Source organism: Trachypithecus francoisi, unplaced genomic scaffold (assembly GCF_009764315.1).
Source record: "Trachypithecus francoisi isolate TF-2019V2 unplaced genomic scaffold, Tfra_2.0 Lachesis_group6, whole genome shotgun sequence".
NCBI classification, from domain to species: Eukaryota; Metazoa; Chordata; class Mammalia; order Primates; family Cercopithecidae; genus Trachypithecus; species Trachypithecus francoisi.
The window spans coordinates 34,774,467-34,794,809 of NW_022681471.1; the positions used below are offsets into that span (position 1 = coordinate 34,774,467).

At 34.7% G+C, this 20,343-nt stretch overlaps 1 protein-coding gene across 4 annotated transcripts in view; it reads left to right on the forward strand.

The window, feature by feature from the left end:
* KLHL13 (kelch like family member 13) overlaps positions 1-20,343 on the forward strand; it is a 215,659-nt gene that overhangs the window by 132,775 nt on the left and 62,541 nt on the right. The window contains exon 1 of one of the 4 annotated variants that reach the window (XM_033201332.1): positions 11,939-12,080. The exons of the other annotated variants lie outside the window; for them this stretch is intronic. Within the exon in view, the coding sequence (XP_033057223.1) occupies positions 11,983-12,080 (98 nt within the window). The 5' untranslated portion in view covers positions 11,939-11,982. Of the gene's footprint in view, positions 1-11,938; positions 12,081-20,343 lie in introns of those variants that run through there. 4 annotated transcript variants of the gene reach the window in all.

Genomic DNA, 20,343 nt, shown 5'->3' on the forward strand with positions numbered 1-20,343 from the left:
AAAAAAACGTGAGATAAGGCTAATGCTTACTTTCTATATGCTGATAACAACATAAATGAAATAAATGGAAATAAGTGAAATTTTTATTAGAGCTCATCAAACATCTGCCAGCATACTTTAGTTTTTAAAGAGAGTTGACTGTCAACAGCCTATACTGCAGTGCTTCTGTAGTAGTCTCTATTTTTAAAACTGGATTCCTGAGGCAGCACCAGAAGTATGTCTATCCAACGCTGATTTTTGTATTAGCCCAAAAGAGCTAGATATATGATTGAGCTTAACAAAAACCACGTCTTCTGGTTAGGAGACAGTATATCTATTTATATGTTTTTATTAATTACAAGCAGTATGAAAATAAAAAAAAATTGGTAGTAAATGAACCTAGAAGAACATTAGCCATCTGTTCTCTGAAAGCTTGTAATATGTGTCATTTGCTTTCAGGGGTTTATGGCAAAGCAGTATATCAGCAAATAATTGACCTTTAGGCTTAAAAAGCTACAAAATGACAAATTATTCCAAGAGGCGAGTATATATTTACTGGAGAAGTGTCTCCTTGTGTCCTAATTTGGCTAGTTTAGTATTTTAGATCTACTGCCAATAATTGTTATACTTAATGCCAATCTTTATTCCAGACTTTCTGAGACATTAAGAAAGCTTCTAAAAACAAATAGAATGTTTTGGCTTTCTGGTTAAGGGTTTTTAAAAGTTAATTTACATAGTTTAAAATTGTTCTGTGTGGTTTTAGCTGTTCAGGATTTATAAATATGGTTTATTAATTTACAGGTAAAATGCTGTCGGGGTATGCTTTGAAAAATTTGAACTAAATATAATAAAACCACAATTAACCAGGTTTATTTTTGCACTCCACTTTCAGGAGACGGAGGCAATTGTCATTAAAACAAGCCGATTCAAGGATATATTCAAAAAATCGACTTCAGGGTATGTCCAGGGGTCTGCATTTTTCCTCACCTTTTTTTTCCAATGCGAATTTGTTTTCATGAAAGACCCTGAGAATACTAGAAGACAGTTATCAAGTATAGTTACAGTAATGTCTAGGACACTGTATTATTAGGAAAAAATATGTAATTATGCTGTTAAAATGCCACACATCATTGTATTGTGCCTTATATTTCCAACATGCTTTCACAAATATGAATTACTTTGGTTTTCATGAAAACACTGTGAGATGGGCAAGGAAAGCAGCATTTTCCCTATTTTACAGATGGGGGAAGATAACACTGGAGGTCAGAAAGCTAATCAGGGACACAGCTGCAGTTGGACCACAGGTGCCTAGCTCTGTCCTCTTCTGCGTTCTTCCTCATGAAAAAAGTTTGAAATAAGTTTTTAACTTTTTAATCTGTATTACACAATCAAGATAATTTGTTTTCTAATTGTTGTACCTCTCAGTTTCCCACTTTGCATCTGTCTGTCTGCCTCTGCGCCTATCTGTCTGCCAGCTGGAGACCTTACTTTCAGACTCTCCCAGACCTAGAAGGATCTGGAATGTGGGAGGGCAAGATAATGGCTGTACAGTGTGCTATGACAACTGGTGTTGAGCAGCCAGTGTTCATATGCTAAGGAAAGCCAGGGACTGAGAAAGAAAACAATCTTACTATAGCTAAGGGATATTCAGCAGGGGTTAGCAAACTTGACTTTAAAGCAGTGTTTCTCTAATAGTTTAGTAGACCTGGTGTGATAACCGACTGTAGTACTTGTTGAGAATGCAGAGTACTGGGCCCCACCTCCAGATATCTACATTTTAAATAATCACCTCATGCGATTCTTATGCACACTAATGTTTAAGCACATCTGCTTTAAAGGTAAACAACTTTTCTTTTGGTATATGTATTGCAGCATAAAGAAAAGAGCCATTTTTCTCTCAGCGACTTCTGTGTTCCATGTAAAACCATATTAACCAGGGCAGTGGGGAGCAAGGGGCAAGCAAGAGTGATGAATGACAGATATTATTTGCACACGTTGCTGTATGTACATCTGAAGCATGTTACAATAGCTACTGTTAATTGTGGTACTTTGACATATTTTATAAAGGTTTGTGTATATTTTAGACATGAGGGGCCGAAAGATTTCTGCCAAAAGGTGAAAAATAAGTGAGTTTTGATATTTTAATAAACTCTCCCAGTTTTTACTGTAAAGTAATTTAAAAAACTGTATAGAAAACTAGGCTATTCAGGGTTCTGGTAGTTATGGGTTTACTGTAACAATGTATTTACACTAATTTGTGTTTCCTATGTGTATATCTAGTCTGCCTCATTAGATTATAATGGTCTTGTGGCCAGGGAACATGTGTTCTTTTGTATATTTGTAACATCTAGCAAAGTCATAAGTTCTTAATACTTATTGATGACTGAAATAACTCACTCAGCATGTATCTCCTTTCTAGGGGTTTTGGGCTAGGCAGAGTAAGTTGATTGATTTCATTTGTGAAGTTATAGGAGATTATCTTACACTGTCAGTAATGGTTAATATACTAAGAAGTTTTCAGTTGAAATAAATGCATTTTAGTTGACAGATGTGAAAGTGTGGTCCTAATTAATAAATGTACTTTTTCCCTGTTTAGAGTATCCATTCAAGCTTGATCTTGCCTCTTCACCCTTTTTGGAATACATGTTATGTTGTTCTGTGCTTTACAAATCTGAATATGAAAAATTGGTATTTCTAGAAACCCCTAAACATAAATATTTTTGTTTAATTTCTGAACAATATCATAGAAATTTAAACAAATGGCTAGACCCTGTAGTGGAAGACTCATAAAAATGCTCAAGTGTCTCTGACTTAAATCAAGCTGAATAAGGAATTAATGAGTAAATATATGCTAGCTAAAGGGAAAATGTATTTTACTCAGTGTTATGTAGCTTCAGAATTCCATGAGAAGTAACTGATTATTTAAAACATATATTTGATTTTGAAGACATGAAGTGGTTCTGAACTTATTAGTTGAAGTAGACAGACATAGAAAGGAAGTCAGGAAACCCAGATTTAGATTATCTCTAGCTTAAATCTAGATTCAACCTAGAAGATGAATTCTGTTTTTATTCAAAATGGAATTTACTTTAGTTAGTAACAGACCATGAGATAAAGGAAAAGAAATGATTTCCCTTTCATTGGATAGCCATTGCATCCAAATAATAAAGCTAAACCTAATGCCAAAACAAGCTGTGATTATTTTACAACACATAAACACTTGATGTGGCATGTGCTAATGATGTTGTACATCATAGGATTTTAATTGAATTTCTGTTTGCAGGCATAGCAATTTTAAATTACACACTTTTCAGCTAGCGTCTACAATTTAGACCTATGACCATACACTTGGCATCTTTCAGTATAACTGTCTCTGTACTCTTTACTTGTTTGTAGAATTTAAAATCACTAAAGAGAAGAATTCTAAATTGGAAAATGAAAAGGATCTGGAAATAGTTATGAAAACAGAGGTATTGGCCAGGTTGCTAAGTCTCTTGGATAGTGCCATAGTGGGCAAATAACATAACCATAGGACATCTTTAAGAAAACTGTTGAGTTTCATGTTATGGCAATGGGTCACAAGGTTCAAGTTTGAAATTGAGCCTTTTATGAAGTGTAAGATTTTCTCATTTATTATTTGGTCAAAACCTTTTATTTTTAGACAACAATAGTTTCTGTGGACATATGTATAGGAAATTCAGTTTTAATAATTAAGCCTATGAAATGGTAAAAAATTAAAGCAATTGAATATAAACAGCTCTTTCTCATAGAAAATTTAAGTAGTGTTAAATAGTCTTAATTAGTCATTAGGATTAGCTTTCTGTGAAAGTGCTGCTGGTTAGCAAAATGTTATTTTGATTACTCTATCAGTATTTTTAACCGATATTTATAAATAGGAAGAGGAAGAGATTGGATAACCAGGTAATCTTCTAACCTCATTTTTGGTTATAACATTTATGATGCACGTGTGAATGTTATAATAACTTTTTGGATGTAAATATACATTTTTCAAAGTAGTAGCACTATTTCATTAATTTAAAATTGGGATGTTGAAGAAAATATACTCTTCTAAAGATCTTTCAGAAATTCAGATTTTTATAAAAGTATAGATATTTCTGAAATAATATAGAACATTGCAAATGTTGCATTTGTTTAACTGGCGTGTCTTTTGAGATTTGGTAGGTGGTGTGCTTATTACTGAAAAATTTTTCAACCATCATAAATAAACATTGTTAGAAATTGTTTATTCTTACCAAAATAGTTCAGGATTTACAAATATAAAGCTTTCAGTATTCCTTATGTCGTCTTCATGCCACTTTGGCAGTCTTGCTTCCATATTTGATGCTACCAAAATTAAAACAAATAAGTGAAACTATTTGGAAAGCTTCATATGAATGTATTTTCATTCGCTAGAGCCATATTCTTAATTGTTCAGTTGCACTGTACATTTTAAGTGGCTTTTTATTTTGATAAGTTTACAGATTCAATCAGAAAAGCTAACAATGGCTTGACTGTTTTATTTACTCAAAGTAGTTTGAGGAGATTCTTAGGAAGTTGCTGAGAGATGATTAACAGGTGAGTGATCACTATTTCAGGTGATAGAGATTTTTTTATTGGAATGATTTATTTTATTTAAGAAAGTATATGTATATTCTGGATGATTTCCTTCAATATATGCTTATTTTTAATAAGATAGGATATTTCTGTATATTTTTTCATTTTAAGGAGATTATAGCCTAAAATTATCAAATTAACAGATAAATATCCCTCTTAACTTCTGCTTGTGGTAATAGCAGGTTTAGCAAGTGTTTTAAAAATCCTTCAGGATATATTCTGACTTCAATATATAATTCTGATTTTCACTCTTCTGCTTATAAATTTCCCTTTCAGTTTACTCAACAAATATTTATTGAGTGCTTTCCAATGGGCCAGGAATGGTGCTTGATTAGGAAGATACAAAGATTTAGGGATTCCTTCTTGAGGGACACATAGGAATTGGGAAAGACATCTTGGGCAGATGAAGTATAATAGCTATAGCACAGGTTGTGGTAATAGCATGGCATCTTTTTGGAGAATTGGATATATTACCCCTACTGATGATGATAAATTGTCTCTCTGTATTGCTCTTATCAAACAGTTTAAAAAAGGTAATCTAAAATCACATATGTAAATAGTAAATAGTATATATATTTAAAAACCGTTGATTTGCCAGGTGCAGTGGCTCAAGGCTGTAATCCCACCAATTTGAGAGGTCGAGGTGGGTGGATCACTTGAGGCCAGGAGTTCAAGACCAGCCTGGCCAACATGATAAAAACCCATCTCTGTTAAAAATACAAAAAATTAGCCGGACGTGGTGGCACATGCCTGTAATCCCAGCTATTCGGGAGTTTGAGGCAGGAGAATTGCTTGAACCTGGGAGGCAGAAGTTGCAGTGAGCCAAGATCGTGTCACTGCACTCCAGCCTGGGCTACAGAATGAGACTCTGTCTCAAAAATAAATAAATAAATAAATAAATAAAATAAAATAAAATAAAATAAAAACCATTGATTTCCACTACCACAACCCCAAGCATACACAAACGTCCTGGTTTGGAGTTTAAAGCATTTTTTAAAATAAACAGATGGCAATACTTTGAAGCATACACGGGTAGGAAACAAAAAAAAAGAAAGAAAGAAAAGCCATAAAGAGTATAGATAGTGTCAGAAAACAAAATGAAGAAGGAAGGGCAAGAACTTCTGAATTTCCCATTCAGTGTTACTCCTTTTTTCAGCCTTAGTGAAAGAGTAAAGGTAGTCAGAATCTGTGGATCATTGGGCCCCCAACAACTGGATCTTTGTGCTCTGCTCAGTCTCTCTGTATTTTTGCCCACTTACCCCAGTTCCTGTCTTAGCCCCATAACCTCTTTCATCTGACACCCAACTATAAAAAGTATTATGTAAATTTCAGCAATTACTACCACTTTGGCTTTCTTTTCCCCTTACAGCCAGTCATTACCTTCCTCACCCCTATTGTCTTCTCCTTTGGACCCATTATCTAGTGTTCCTGCCGTTTCAACACACCAGCATCTCTGATTGCTGTTTTCTCTCTGCCCAACATGGAAATAAATAAATAAATAAATATTTATTTATTTGTTTATCTTAATAAGATAAGGGATATTTATCTTCTTATCCTATGGCAATGTTACAGATAGGAAGAATACTGCCCTTCGCATTGCTTATGCCATCATGGTGTGAGGAATTCTCTGTGCATATACATGAGTGTGTGCCTGCATAGCATTGTTTGTATTGTTTGATGATTTTGACTAATTTATATTGTTTGATACCTTTGATATAAATCCAAGGCATAGTCATAGCTACAAAAGGGGATGTCTTTGTAGATTCTTTGTTGGCCTACTAGGTTTCACACAGTTCTGTTAAGGAAATTTCCAATGTAAAACTTTCCAGTGTAGTTGTCTTTGAGAAATATCTGGGATTTTCCATTTTTTATTGTGGCAAGGCTACATATCTGAGTATCTAGTAAGAAATTTTTAATGTATCTGATGATTTCCTGAAACAAATAAAGGAGACACACTCATGCACGAATATATAGTCATATATGTGTATAAAAGATACACACAAACACACATGCATGTAACTGTATAAGTGTACATAGCCGTGAATGTGAACAATTTTATTTCCTGTAAGAAGGAACCCTTAATGTATCAAGAATTTTGCTCTGCTGTCCAGAAGTTTTTGTGTGTTTTAAAGGGTTTAACAGTCCTATTTGGTTGCCATCCAAGTACTTTTACTGATTGGTGGAACATAAACAAAGCACACAATTGGCATGATCTGCAGTCTTGTCTGAGCATTGTGAATAACATGGATATTTTAGATCAATCTGAGAGACATTTCAGAACTGAAAAGATTACACAGTGTCTGTTCATACAAACTCTGACTAGGGCTATTAGTCTTTAGTTGTACCTACCACAGGATTAACCAAAACTTGCACGAAAAAGTAGATAATTTCTTAGGGGACATCAGGAAAAAAATGGAGCAAGAGATTAGAAACACGATATATTAGTTCATTTGGTGAGGTGGTACTGGTGACAAACTGTAGCAGTCAGTTAGCAAATTAAGTTTTACTATAAAATTATTTAGGAACATTTACACTGAGAAAAAATATCAGAGTATTGGCAATATATTTACCTTTTCTCTCATACCGTGACTGCTTAAGTTATACTTACATTTTTTTCCTGAACATTCTTAAACATCTTCTGGAATTAAGATTTTGGAAATGGTTCTTCATGCACAGCTTTTCTTTTATGGTATTTTTCTCCCACTTCTATTTTTCATTGAACATATAATTGGAAGAGTTGATATCTCTTTGTAGTCCTGTTTCTTTAGAATACCTTGAGACATTTATAGAATGTGGTTCACTTCAAATAGAAACATGCATCTTGTGGAATGGTCTCATTGGGAAGAACAGTAGGGATTCTACAAGAGTCCTATACTAGGAGATTGAAATTGGTTTCTAGTTCCTCTTTTACTGCTAGCTTGTGATACAACATTGGGCAAGTTAGTGTCTCTGGGTTTCAGTGTTTTCATTTATACAATGAGGGTACTGAGAAAAATGAATTCTTAGAGTCCTAAAATTTCAAAAAATCTTCTCCTTTTACATTCTAAGAGTTGGCTCTTTTTGTAGCTTTGGCCAAGACCCATCATTGTCCTTTGTTTGTTACATCTCTGAGCTATGCATTTCACAGGTATTTTTTAACTGATTAATATTCATAAAATGTGTTGAAGAGCTTTTATGTATGATGTCTTTCTCTCCTGTTTTATGCAGTTGTACATAATAGAAACCAAGTGTTCTGTAATCAAAATAAGTGTTTCCTATGATGTGACCAAGGGTTTTTTGACATTTGCTATTCTAAATATTAAAATAGTGGGACACTGGGCCTACATAAAATTTTATTTAAAATATGTGTTTAATCATTTTTGTTCATTCCATAGGTGAACATATTTTTAGTTCTAGAATGTAATGGGAATTATAATTACACTCCATAGTTGTGACTGGATTCTCCACCAGGGTAGTAACATCTGATTTGTTTGGATGCTGCCAACTCGTAATTGGGATGATTTTACCTGGCTGAAGTTTATTTCTAAATGATACGTGAGGAATAGTGTTGTTAAGTGAATTATAGTGTGAAGTATTGTTCATGAACTGTATTTCTGATTAAAGGGATTATTATTATTATTGTTTTTTGAGACGGAGTCTCACTCTGTCATCCAGGCTGGAGTGCAGAGGCACGATCTCAGCTCACTGCAAGCTCCGCCTCCCGGGTTCACACAATTGTCCTGCCTCAGCCTCCCAAGTAGCTGGGACTACAGGCACCTGCCACCACACACGACTAATTTTTTGTACTTTTAGTGGAGACGGGGTTTCACCGTGTTAGCCAGGATGGTCTCAATCTCCTGACCTCGTGATCTGCCCACCTCGGCCTCCCAAAGTGCTGGGATTACAGGTGTGAGCCACCACACCCGGCCTAAAGGGATTATTTTTAAGGACTTTGGCATAATAGTTGTTTGCTCATGAGAGGTAATTATAAGTGACTTAATAATTTATTAAAGGAAAAGTAAGAACTGAATATGTATACATCTCCACCATCAGATATAATGCTTTTAGGGTTTTAGTTGTTTTAGAGTGCTGAGGATGGGGTGTAGGGAGGCAGCCATACTTTCTTTTCACTCTGAACAAATAAAGAAATTATTGGAGTACCACAGAAACAAATATTAAATATTAAGTCTGCAAGGAATCTAGGCTGAAAATTGACATAGAATATTCGTGGTATTAGATAGTTTCTTTGGAGCCTAATGAAATTAGACAAAAATATGTTGGTTTTTTTGAATCAGTTGATTGTTTATAGAAGAATAATAGCTTATAGAAGAATGTTCTTGTAGAAGAATGATAATCTTTACAATAAAGTGATCTTCACTTGTTTATGGTGGTTCCCTTTTTGGGAATTTGGAAAACTCTACCTTAACTTGCCTGTTTTCCACTCATCAATGTTTGAGAAGCCTTCATAGACAGATAAACTGCTGGAAACACTTCACTACCATGTTTTTACACAGGTTTTTGGATCTTTATTCTCAGAAGGTGAAGTAGGGCGGCCACTGTGGTTCACGCCTTTAATTCTGGCACTTTGGGAGGCCAAGGCGGGTGGATCACCTGAGGTCAAGAGTTCGAGACCAGTCTGACCAATATGGTGAAACCTTGTCTCTACTGAAAATACAAAAATTAGCCAGGCATGGTGGCAGGTGCATGTAATCCCAGCTACTCAAGAGGCTGAGGCAGGAGAATTGCTGCAACCTGAAAGGCAGAGGTTGCAGTGAGCCTGGATTGTGCCACTGCACTCCAGCCTGGGTGACAGAGGGAGACTCCATCTCAGAAAAGCAAGCAAACAAAAAGATCCATAAGCTGGAAAATGATTGAATTTCTTTTCTAAAACATCACCTCCTTACTACATAATATATAGCTGCTTTATGTTTTATATTTTTAAATGTTTGCAAATGCTTCGGGTTTTGAAAATTTGTTTGAAACTCACTGTGGAATAAGACATTTCAAACTTGATGTGTTCATACGTGTGTGTGGCTATGTGTGTGTATGCGTGTGTGAGTGTATGTATTTCTCCTTCTTTGGATTTCAAACAAGTTGCCTGTGCTGATTATACCTGAGGGCTTTCTGCTATATAACCATTAAGGATTATTGCAGAAAGCCTTCTAATGTAAAATATTGACTATAATTTATGCGTATTAGTGGCAGGTTAAAAAATACTTTTAAATATATGTTGGCCACTAACGCATTGATAAATATTCCTTTTTCTGATTCCTTTGACGGTTTCTATGAGTCCGTTTTGTGTGTGAGTACTAAAAGGAGTTGGACATATAATTTAACCCTTTAAATTGCTTGACTGGGTTTTTGAGGGCTGTTTCTTTTGTATGATAGGTTGAATAAAAATTGTATGTAAGGTAATGATGGTTGACATAATTTTAATATTTACAAAGTTCATATATTACTTGTCAGTCTTTCAAAGTAAGGTTTCTCTTTCCATATATGTATGTATGTATGTGTATATGTACATACTGCATGTACATATACGTTTTGTGCTTCACAGGAAAATAGTAGTTTGTCTTTTTGCCTTGATATTGGTCTGTATCTTAAAAGGAAGGTGTTTGTGATTACATTAGCTGATTTTATGCTGTATTTCTCATATATTAAATTTGGTATTTTGGAATTTTTGAAAATAGTTCCTTACTATAGAAACATTCATGTGTGTTTCTAAAATGCAGATGAAAAAGCCTCTTCGGGGACTAAATCTCAATCTTTAAAAACTAGGAATAATTTGGAAAGAGTATCCGAAAGCCAACTATTTAAGTTGGAAGCATGAGTTTATTGTTTGGATACAGACTTGAAAGTAAATATGAGCTCTTTGTCCCTGCAGTGATTTTTTAAAATAGGTAGTGGCTTTCATGACAATCATGGTCTGCCTTTACTAAGCTTGCATTGATGGAAATGGATAATTCTGTTTTTAGGTAGAAGCAGAAGGGTACTATGATCGTGAATTGCCTATATCAGAAGTAAAATTCTTCAGCCTATAGATAAAGAGTTCAGCATAATACTCATTTAACCTATATTCACTTTTTAGAATTGTGTAGAAAATTTGTGAGTTTGTTTTGGTGCTTTAAACAGAAGCTTAAAAGTCACTTTCAGGACATTTACAATGCTGTTTTTTGGCAGTATTTTAAAACAATATAGATGAACCCTTTATTTGCCATTGCTTTCATGAAACACCTCAAGCTGCCTTTGACAGCAGCTTCAATTTTTGAACCTCCTTGACAATCGCTAATCCCTATAGGTTACCGGACCCGCTGTTGAGCTTTGGAGTGGTCCCTGCTGGACACCTGCTTGGCCAGCGGCTTTGGTCTTTCCTCTAGGCAATTTGTGAGCTGTTTGCGGGGGAGGGAGGGGAGGAGTAAGGGGGTGAACAAGAGGGGAAAGGAGAGAGAAGGGGAGGGCAGTATTGAATTAGATTGTTGATAGCGTCCCTCTGAGTACTGCTATTAAGATCATGCTACTCTGTACTTCTCTGCTGCAGAAGACAGAGTGATATTTGTGTTACTATAGCATGTTGTAAATGTATGAGATTTTGCTCATCTCAGCTTGGAAATAAGAATAGGGAAAGGAGAGCACTTGAATCAGAAGCTACTAGAAGAGCCTGCAGAGTTCTGCAGCAGTTTATATTCTTCTTACATTTTGCCTTCTCCTAGCTGGAAAATAGAGGGACTGGAATTTTTGAAACGGGCTTTTCCCATAATGGCATTCTTGTATTGTGTGGCCAGAGCTTGCACAGGAGGAAAGCAGGCTGCTGAATTGAGTCACTGATCTCTGTTAGCGGTGTCCTAAGGCTATGCTGAGGTTTATATCTCATTTGTATTGTTGCAGCTCAAAAGAAGATTGTTCAGAGGATGACAAGTGTATTCTGAGTAGGTATGTTGTTTCATTTTCATATGAAACCCATCTATGTTTTTTCTTGCTACTATTGGTCAGAAATCAGGTTAATAGGTGCAGAATATAGTACAGTGCTGCAGTATCCCTGTTAAGGTAGAACAATGGTATTGCAAGCTTAAAAAAAAAAAAAGCCTGGTTGCTTTTATTAAATAAAGCTGCATTGTATGGTATGCATAGTGCAGTCTTAAAAAAATATACTGCAGTCAGCGCTTTTCTGGCACTATTGTTGAGTTGGAATGATAGAATCATCATATTGCTTTAGGGGACAGAGGAATTTAAGGAGGTACCTTACAGCCCTATTTTACAGATTGGAAGCGTCGGTTTAAGGGCACTGGCAGAATCCTTTGCTTGTTCTCCGCGGCAGCCACTGCTGTGTCAGTACAGTGTGGAATGGAAGTCCTAGTTGGTAGTCTGTTATGGAAACGCTCTTTACTGTTATTGTAGTACCGTGGTGACAACATGCCATTGAAATGGAAAACGAGCTCTCCTGCTATCTGGAAATTCCCAGTTCCTGTGCTTAAAACATCCAGGTCAACTCCACTTTCTCCAGCATACATGTAAGTGAGAGAAAATAGGATATTAAAGTGGTATTTCATTCATGAATCTACCTTGTGGCAAAACGGGGGCGGGGGAGCCCCCAAACAGCAAAATCCAAAAACCTACAGGATTAAAAACCTCAAGCTTGCTTACATTTAAAGATGTTGGCATGCCCACACTTCATCATTGTTTTGTTTTTCTAAAGTTTATGTTTATTTAAAGTGTTTAATGGTAATCTAATTACCTGTGTGAAAGTACAAAGGCATAACTAAGGAATTGCAAAAGAATTAACTTTAATATTTAACATATGTTGGATTTGTTTGAATTTTTGAATATCTAAAATGCTTAGGATGACTTTTTCTGTGTAATGGCATTAAAAAACTGATGGTGGTGTGTTAAATATGGTAATGCCGCTATACTATTTTTTCATGAATTAAAAGCAGAGTTAACATGGATCAGAAAATGAGTCTTTTAATTGAGACTTATACTTTAATTGTGTATGAATATTAATATGTTTAATATCACATATTTCTCAGCTTTATCATTCAAGTTCTCAAATGTAAGTTTGAATTTGTGCATATTATATCTCTATGAGCAGTTATTTATATTATGGGGGTTGAAAAAGTATTCTACAAATGTCTGTTTTAAAAATATATTTTAAGTAAATATGTACTGAAGTGCACTGGGAAGTCTTTCTAGAAATTTTCAAAATTTTTGAAAATCTTTTTAAATTTGCAGTGTTGCTTTAAAGGCAAAATCCAGGAGACATAATAAAATGTTCTTTTTGTTCATGATCCTTTTTGGTGGAGTAAAACCGAATCTTTTTTAAAGAAAATATTAGTACGAGAAAAGCTTTTGAAAAGAATGTTTTAAATTTGAGTGTTCCTTTAAAAATATTTATCAGTAGGAAAGATGTGGAAAACTTCTCCTGCCTTAGTTTAATTGTGTATTTAGAGCTGTGGTGAGTTGCCATTTTTTAACTTAGTTTTTGTTTTATGTGAGGTAGAGATGCACAATTACATCTATCTCATTCTTTGAAAGGCTTTCAGATGCTGAGAAAGTGTGGTTATGCTCTCAGTCCAAAAGAAGCAACTCCCTGGAAAGTGCTGAAAAATGAGGCCATTTCAGAATTAAATCCTGTCATCATTTTATTTTCAGATTTTTTAATGCTTCTTTCTGTTTATGTTCCAGGATATTTTTATCTCTTTGGGTGTTACACTTGTTTTCTATGAAGTAAAAAAATAGGCTAGTTTGTAAAAATAACCAGCTATATTTGTTTTTCAAAAACTGTGTTTGTCAAAAGCACAAATTAATGGAGGTGACAAGTTAATGGAGGTGAGAAGTTAATGGAACTCTTTCAAATAATCTGAGAAAATAGGATGCTTCCTGACTTTATGCATCTTAACTGACAAGAAATGACTAAAGATTTACCCAAAGCAACTTTATTATAAAAACAAAACAAAACCTCACTAAAATCAGGTTAAAATGAATAATGGTTATTAATGTTTCTAATATTCATGCTATATTTGATTGTCCAGAAGATCCAAATTGCAGCCCTTATTGCAGCTGATTTGTCGACTTTTAGAGATGGTGAAATAAATGCCCATATTTTATTAATTCATACTAGCCACAAGCTCAGATACAACTCAACACAACATTTTAAATTAATCACTTTCTTCCTTTTAAGTACTTACCTCTTTGACCTGATGATATGAGTAAATCAATTTAGGAGATAGAACCTACAAAATATAATAGATCTTTCATGTTGACTATTGGTTGTTGGTAGTACACATAGGTGGAATGGAAAAATATATTTGAAGAGCTTATGGTAGGCTGGAGTATTTTGACATTGTTACAGACTATTTTGACATTTTAACACTGCATTATTGAATTGGTCTTAACTTTTCTTTATATGTATATTAATACTTAATAGTAAGTAAATATGCACAGATAGAAATTTATGTGAAATGTAGCAAGACTAGCTTGGGGAGGTTAAATCAGGTTTTTAAATATGTTGTTTAGTTTTTGACCATTTTAGATCACAGTTCATTACCTCACTTGGCCAAAAATAAAAGCATCATGTTTAACATGTTTTTCTCATCAGTACTTCTCTATATTCCTCAACACATTTACACACAAAATGATACTTAAGTATAGCATAATTTCACTTCAAAAATGATAAAGACTAAATTAGATTACTGGGTCAAGTAACATTATATTTGTTCTCACAATTTGGCTGGCAGACATAGGTTTAAATGGTTACTTGTGTCTTTTGGGTCTAAACTCTTTGCATTGAAATGGAATTGTTCAATTCTGAGTCCTCAATAAATTGTGATATATAGGAAATTTACCTGTAAAATCATGTATAAGTATTTAAAGTATTATTTTGAATATAGAATTCTTCAGAGGTGATATAAAATCTTTTTGTATGTATGCTTGCATAGCATCAGTATTGGTTTGTAATGTTTTATCATTACTTACCATGCTTTGTCAAATATATATTACGTGATTTTCATTGAAGACTTGTGTACTTTGTCAAAGACTGAAATTTCAATATGAAATATTTTAGGTAGTAGTAAAAATGTGTTATAGTGATTGAGCATGTGTGGGAAAAATCTAAAGGCTCTTTATGGTCTCTTTCTAAACCCAGTGTATGTGCTTCTTCGCTGTAGCTCTTTCATTGATGCTACAGATAGGGCAGTACTGCTGTGCTAGTGAAGGCTACAATAGAGAACATTTTACTTACTACAAACATTGAACAGCAAGACTATTTTACTTTTTTCCTTGTGGGTTTAAAGTCCATGTTTGTTTTCTTTCTGTTTGTTTAGAACTTGCATGATAGTTGAAATGTCCCAACATTTTTAAGATTTCTCTATGATGAAGACTATAGTATTTGTGGCAATATTAGGAGAAATAACATCTTATGTCATATAAAGCACTTAAAAATTTGCTGTAATGTCATACTAGAAAAGTAGGATATCTTAAATACAAAAGATTCAGGAAAATAATACTTCAGTCTCTAGATTGATTGATGATCAAATAGTCTTTATTGGGTACATATATTCTTTCAGCTTTAGGTTTGAGCACTTGCAGGGTAGTGTGCCATCTATGTGGATTTCTGAAGGGATTGTCTTGATAGAAGTAGAGTACTTGGTGACATGTGTTTGCTTCGCACTCTGTTCAACAGTAGGTTGAAGTTCAACCTTAGCCTGAGGGAGGATCTCCTGGCCAGTGTAAACTGCATTAGTAAAGACTCTGCCCCTGTCAGGTGCAAACCATATAAATTACCCTGTCATTTTGCCTAAATTAATAAAGCTGAAAGGGCAATCACATCTAAGTGTTTTTATGGTGTTTAGGTATTCATTGTTTTAAAACAGCAAATGGTTCCTTCAGGCTAATATTATAGGGTTAATGCCTTGTTAGATGCTAAGGACACACTGAAATAGAACAAAATTAGCACTAGTGATCCTTTCATCTTTTCTTTTCCAGCAGCGAGTTTTGACAGTAATAGTGTGGCAAGGAGGAAGGCAATTAGGTAAGAATTAACCAGTGAAATATAACAATGAATTCTAGCAAGACAGACCCTGTGAGTTGTTTTCCTTAGAATGTTACCTTTCTCAGTCTAAAAGACAATGAATGTTAGTGAACTAGACTTGTTCTCCTTTAGTCTCTGCACTTATATTCAGTTAGCTTCCTATTTATGATTATTTTGTTTGATATGTAAAAAATATTTTTATGGTAAATGCCAATAACACAGCATTTTATAGTAATTGCTACTACAATTTCTTCAATAAAATTCAGTGCCTGGTATTTCCTGAGAAAAGATTGTGTATATTGTATAAATGCTCCTTGTTTGTAGGTGATTCACAGCACAGACATAATAAAAATATGAAATTTCTAAATTTGACATGTTTCTATCCCGTAAGATTGTCTTTTTTTTTCTAATTTAGTAAATAAAACAAAACTTTGTCGTTACAGAAATCTTTCTTGTCTAGCAAAATACTTATTAAATTGATAATCATTCATGGTTAGAGAAATATTTCTTATCTAGCAAAATACTTGTTAAATTGATAATCTCAAAATAGAAAAGAATGTTTAGTTGCTTTCGAAACATAAACTCTTACTTGCTTGTGTCTACTTAATTTGTTTTTATTACATATGCACAATTTAACAAAATTACGTGGAAAAATAACACAGCTAACACTTAAGATAAATTTTGAGTTAGTCTGCAACTTTTATGGCATGTTCTTTGGGAATTTGCATTGTCTGAGCTTGCAGAAGGTTGTCATTTATTAATGGAAAATCATAGAGATAGAAGTGACCTTAGAAGTCATTTAGAAAGTCTGAACCCCTTTTAACACAGGAACTCATTCCATGACACCTCTTGAAGATGGCATTCCGTGTCCTTCTTGAACGCTGTCAGTGACAAAGGGCTCACTACCTCACCAAGGCTGCACCCTTCATTCATGGACAGCTTTTCCTTGCATTGAGCAAAATCAGTTCCTTGTATCTTTTATCTCCCATTCCCAGTGTAGCCTTATAGAGCTATATAGAAAAAAAATCTATTACATGCACACTTAGGTGTCTTCTCATGTGACAAGGTTTTCAGACCCTTCACTCTCCTGGTTGTCCTCACTTGGATGGTTTTTTCATGTTAATCTTTATGTAAGATACTACATTTGAATGTGTTGCTCCACATGGAGTCCAAAGAGAAGACAGTTCTCTTCCTTTAAGCAGAAGCTCTGCTTGTCTTAAAAGGCCTGAGATTATATATTTTTTTAATTACAGGATTCACACTGGCCCCTAGTGAATTTACAGTTTGCAAATTGCCTTTTTGAAGGCCTTATGATCAGATTGCCTGCTCCTCACTGTCTGTGTTTATTCTTTTAGCTTCTTCAGATCTTTTAGTTTGAGGAAGCCTGGCATGTGCAAGTGAAGTTAACATTTTGTTTTAAAGCCTATTGTGTATGGTTTTTAAAAGACCTCTTGAAATCATTTAATGTAACAGAAAAATATTGTACACAAGACACTTGCAAGACAGAGAGCTAGTGTTCCTGTCACTTTCAAATATTTCAAAGACATTCACTAGTCAATAATTTATCTAGATTCATTTTTTTATACTTAGTGTATCTTCCAAGTAATCGCCACCCCCCCCCCCCGCAAAGAAACCACTTTCTACAGAGGGAAGAGAGGCAGATACCATCCTGGAAATACGGAGTTACTGAGAATTTCACACATTCTGCTTGAAACCTAGAATATTTAGTAGAGACTTAAGTGCGGCCAAACTTGGGGAGAGGGAGAGATGAGAAAGAAGTATGGGATAGGCAAGTATTTGTGCTAATGACTTGCAGTTAAAGAGTTAAGAATTACAAACAATATACATATAACATTTTAGATTGACATGGCTGCCATGGTGTGTTGCTTTATATCCTCAAGACTTTGAGACAGAGGTGGTATAAACATGAGATTCTTGGGGAATCAGTACATAAATAAGTTACTAAGTAATTCGTTTTAGAAAGTGCTCAGTTCTTTTTCAATCGCCCTGTATGTTAAGTTTATAACATTCAGCAGTTACTCAACTGTCTATTATGTGCCAGGCATAACTCTGCTGACGATTAGGGCGCATAGTCCTTGCGATCATTCAAAGTGATTATTTTTTATCTTCCATACTATCTTCATTCATAAACAATTAAATAGCTGAATTTATTCTACTGCCGTGAAAATTTGGGACCAAGACAAACAGGTTAAATAAATTCTTGCTTACTGTATTTTCAATATTGATAATGGATTTACGGGCAATGAAAACACTACAGAAGAAAAATTTATCTGGACTAAATGAGGAGACTTGGATTGGAGGTAGATAACACGTTTTAAAGTGCATATTGCACAGGATGGAAAATGAAGCAATTTATGTTTAAATTTGACGGTATCTTTTTAAACAATAAGAATGGAATACTATTCTTTACATTGGACAGGGAATAATGTACTGTTTAGGAAATAATGCACTTTTGTGCTTTATAGCACACAAGGGTACATATATTACTTTCCAAGCAGTAATAATTTGATCTCAAACTCTAAGATGGAATCTTAGTTTAAAATAAAATTATATTGTGTTTCCAATTATACTATTTTTCCCAGCATAACTTACTATGATAAGGGTATCTGTTGTTTTTAACCCATTCCCCCCCCCCACATTTATGTCATGCTAAGGCAAGAACATGCTCAATTTATTGGAGAGCAGTTCTTATAATATAGTTCAATGGAGTAATGAAGTAACTTACCTTCAATAACAAAAAAAAATAAAATAAAAACAGGTTTCAGAACTCTGTATTAAATTTTAATCTAGCATGTATGACAGATATTCTAAATTTCACAAGACGTAGTCCAAAGTTTTAAAATGTCCTAGTTTAGCATAGTTAAATATAATACAATTTATTTTCTTCTATTATAGAAGTGCTAAGCACTTAATTTGGTTCCTCCCAAAAAGCCCTATAAGTGTACATCTTCTCCCTATTTTACGAATAAGGACACAAGTTCAGAGAGGTTAATTAACTTGCTTAATGTTACACATCAAATCACAAGTTGAGCCAAAATTCAAATTTAGGGCCACATGATTTCAAAGCTCGTAATTTCTCCAGTGCCTTTTCATTTTTGTGGACTTTTGCTACTTTCATTTCATCTATTAATTATATCATACCTTACTAGGATTAGAAGAAAAGGGAAGTATGGTAGATGGGAAAAGCTTTTTGAATTGGGTGGTGGTATAGGAAGAGGTTAGAAAGCTTTACTTGAATACTGTCAAGTGGTGAAGATGAAGGAAAATATTGAAGCAATTATCTTTACTTGCTCATATGATATCGGGATTAACTTCATTGTCTCTTGATGTTTCCATAGTTGCTTGAAGCATTATTCCACCTTCACTGATTACACACATTTCCCACCCATGGTAATTAGCTATAATGGACAGTGCTGTAGCTGGTGTACTCTTTTTAGCATGTTCCAAGGGTTCTACCCCAGTCAATATGTTTAGTACTTTCCTGTGGACATTATCCTCCCACTACTTAATTGCATGTAAATACTCAAAAAAAAACCAAAAAACCCAAACCTCTATGCATTACTTTTCTATTACTGCCATATCAAATTACTGCAAACGAATGGCCTAAAATGTCACACATTTATTGTCCTACAGTTTTCTTTTTTTTGAGGTGGGGATCTCACTGTGTTGTCCAGGCTGGAGTACAGTGGCATGATCGTCGCTCCCTGCAGCCTCGACCACCCGGGCTCAAGCGATCCTCCTGCCTCAGCCTCCTCAGTAACTGGGACTACAGGCACGCACCACCACATCCAGCTTATTATTATTATTATTATTATTATTGTGTGTAGAAATGAGGTCTTGCTGTGTTATCCAGGCTGGTCTCAAACTCCACGGCTCAAGCTATCCTCCTGTCTCAGCCTCCCAAACTACTAGGATTACAGGCATGAGCCACCATGCTTGGCATATTATCTTGCAGTTTTTCAGGTCAGAAATTTGGTACTGGTCTCACGGGGCTAAAATCAAAGTGTCAGCAAGGCTGAGGCTCTAGGGGAGAATCTGTTTCCTGCTTATTCCTGTCATTGACAAAATTCCATTCTTTGTGGCTGTAGGACCAAGTTTTCTATCATCTTGTTGGCTGTAAGTTAAAGGACAATTTCAGTTTCTAGAGATTGCTTGCGTTCTGGCCCTATTCCTCTCTTGTTAAGGCCAGCAACAGCAGGTTGAATCCTTTTCACATTGCTTTCTGGCTCACTTTTCTGCCTTCCTCTTCCATTTTTTCAGGACTCATATAATTAGATTAGGCTACATGGATAAAACAAGACACTCCCCATTTCAAAGTTTGTAACCTTTATCACATTTTCAAAGTCTCCTTTGCCATGTAACAACATATTCACAGACTCCTGGGGTTAAGATGTGGACATCCTTAGGAGGTCATTTGTTCTATCTGCAATACTCTAGTTGAACACAATCATGTTAGGCTTACACGTGCGTTGTAGAAAATGTTCCAGCTAACCCACATGGTTCTACAAATTTTGCATTTCTGTAACTAAACCATATTTATTAATCTCTGGATCAGTAGTTTTGTTCTTGAAAAGTATAATAGTTTAAACATTACATAGGCAGTTATAAGCCTTGCAACAATGATTTCCTGGAAATCTTATTTAAAAGTGGAATTATCCAGTGACAGAATCATAATCTGGGGTTGTGTTGAAAGTATCATGAAAACAAGTTTCTCCTATTAGAGCTTT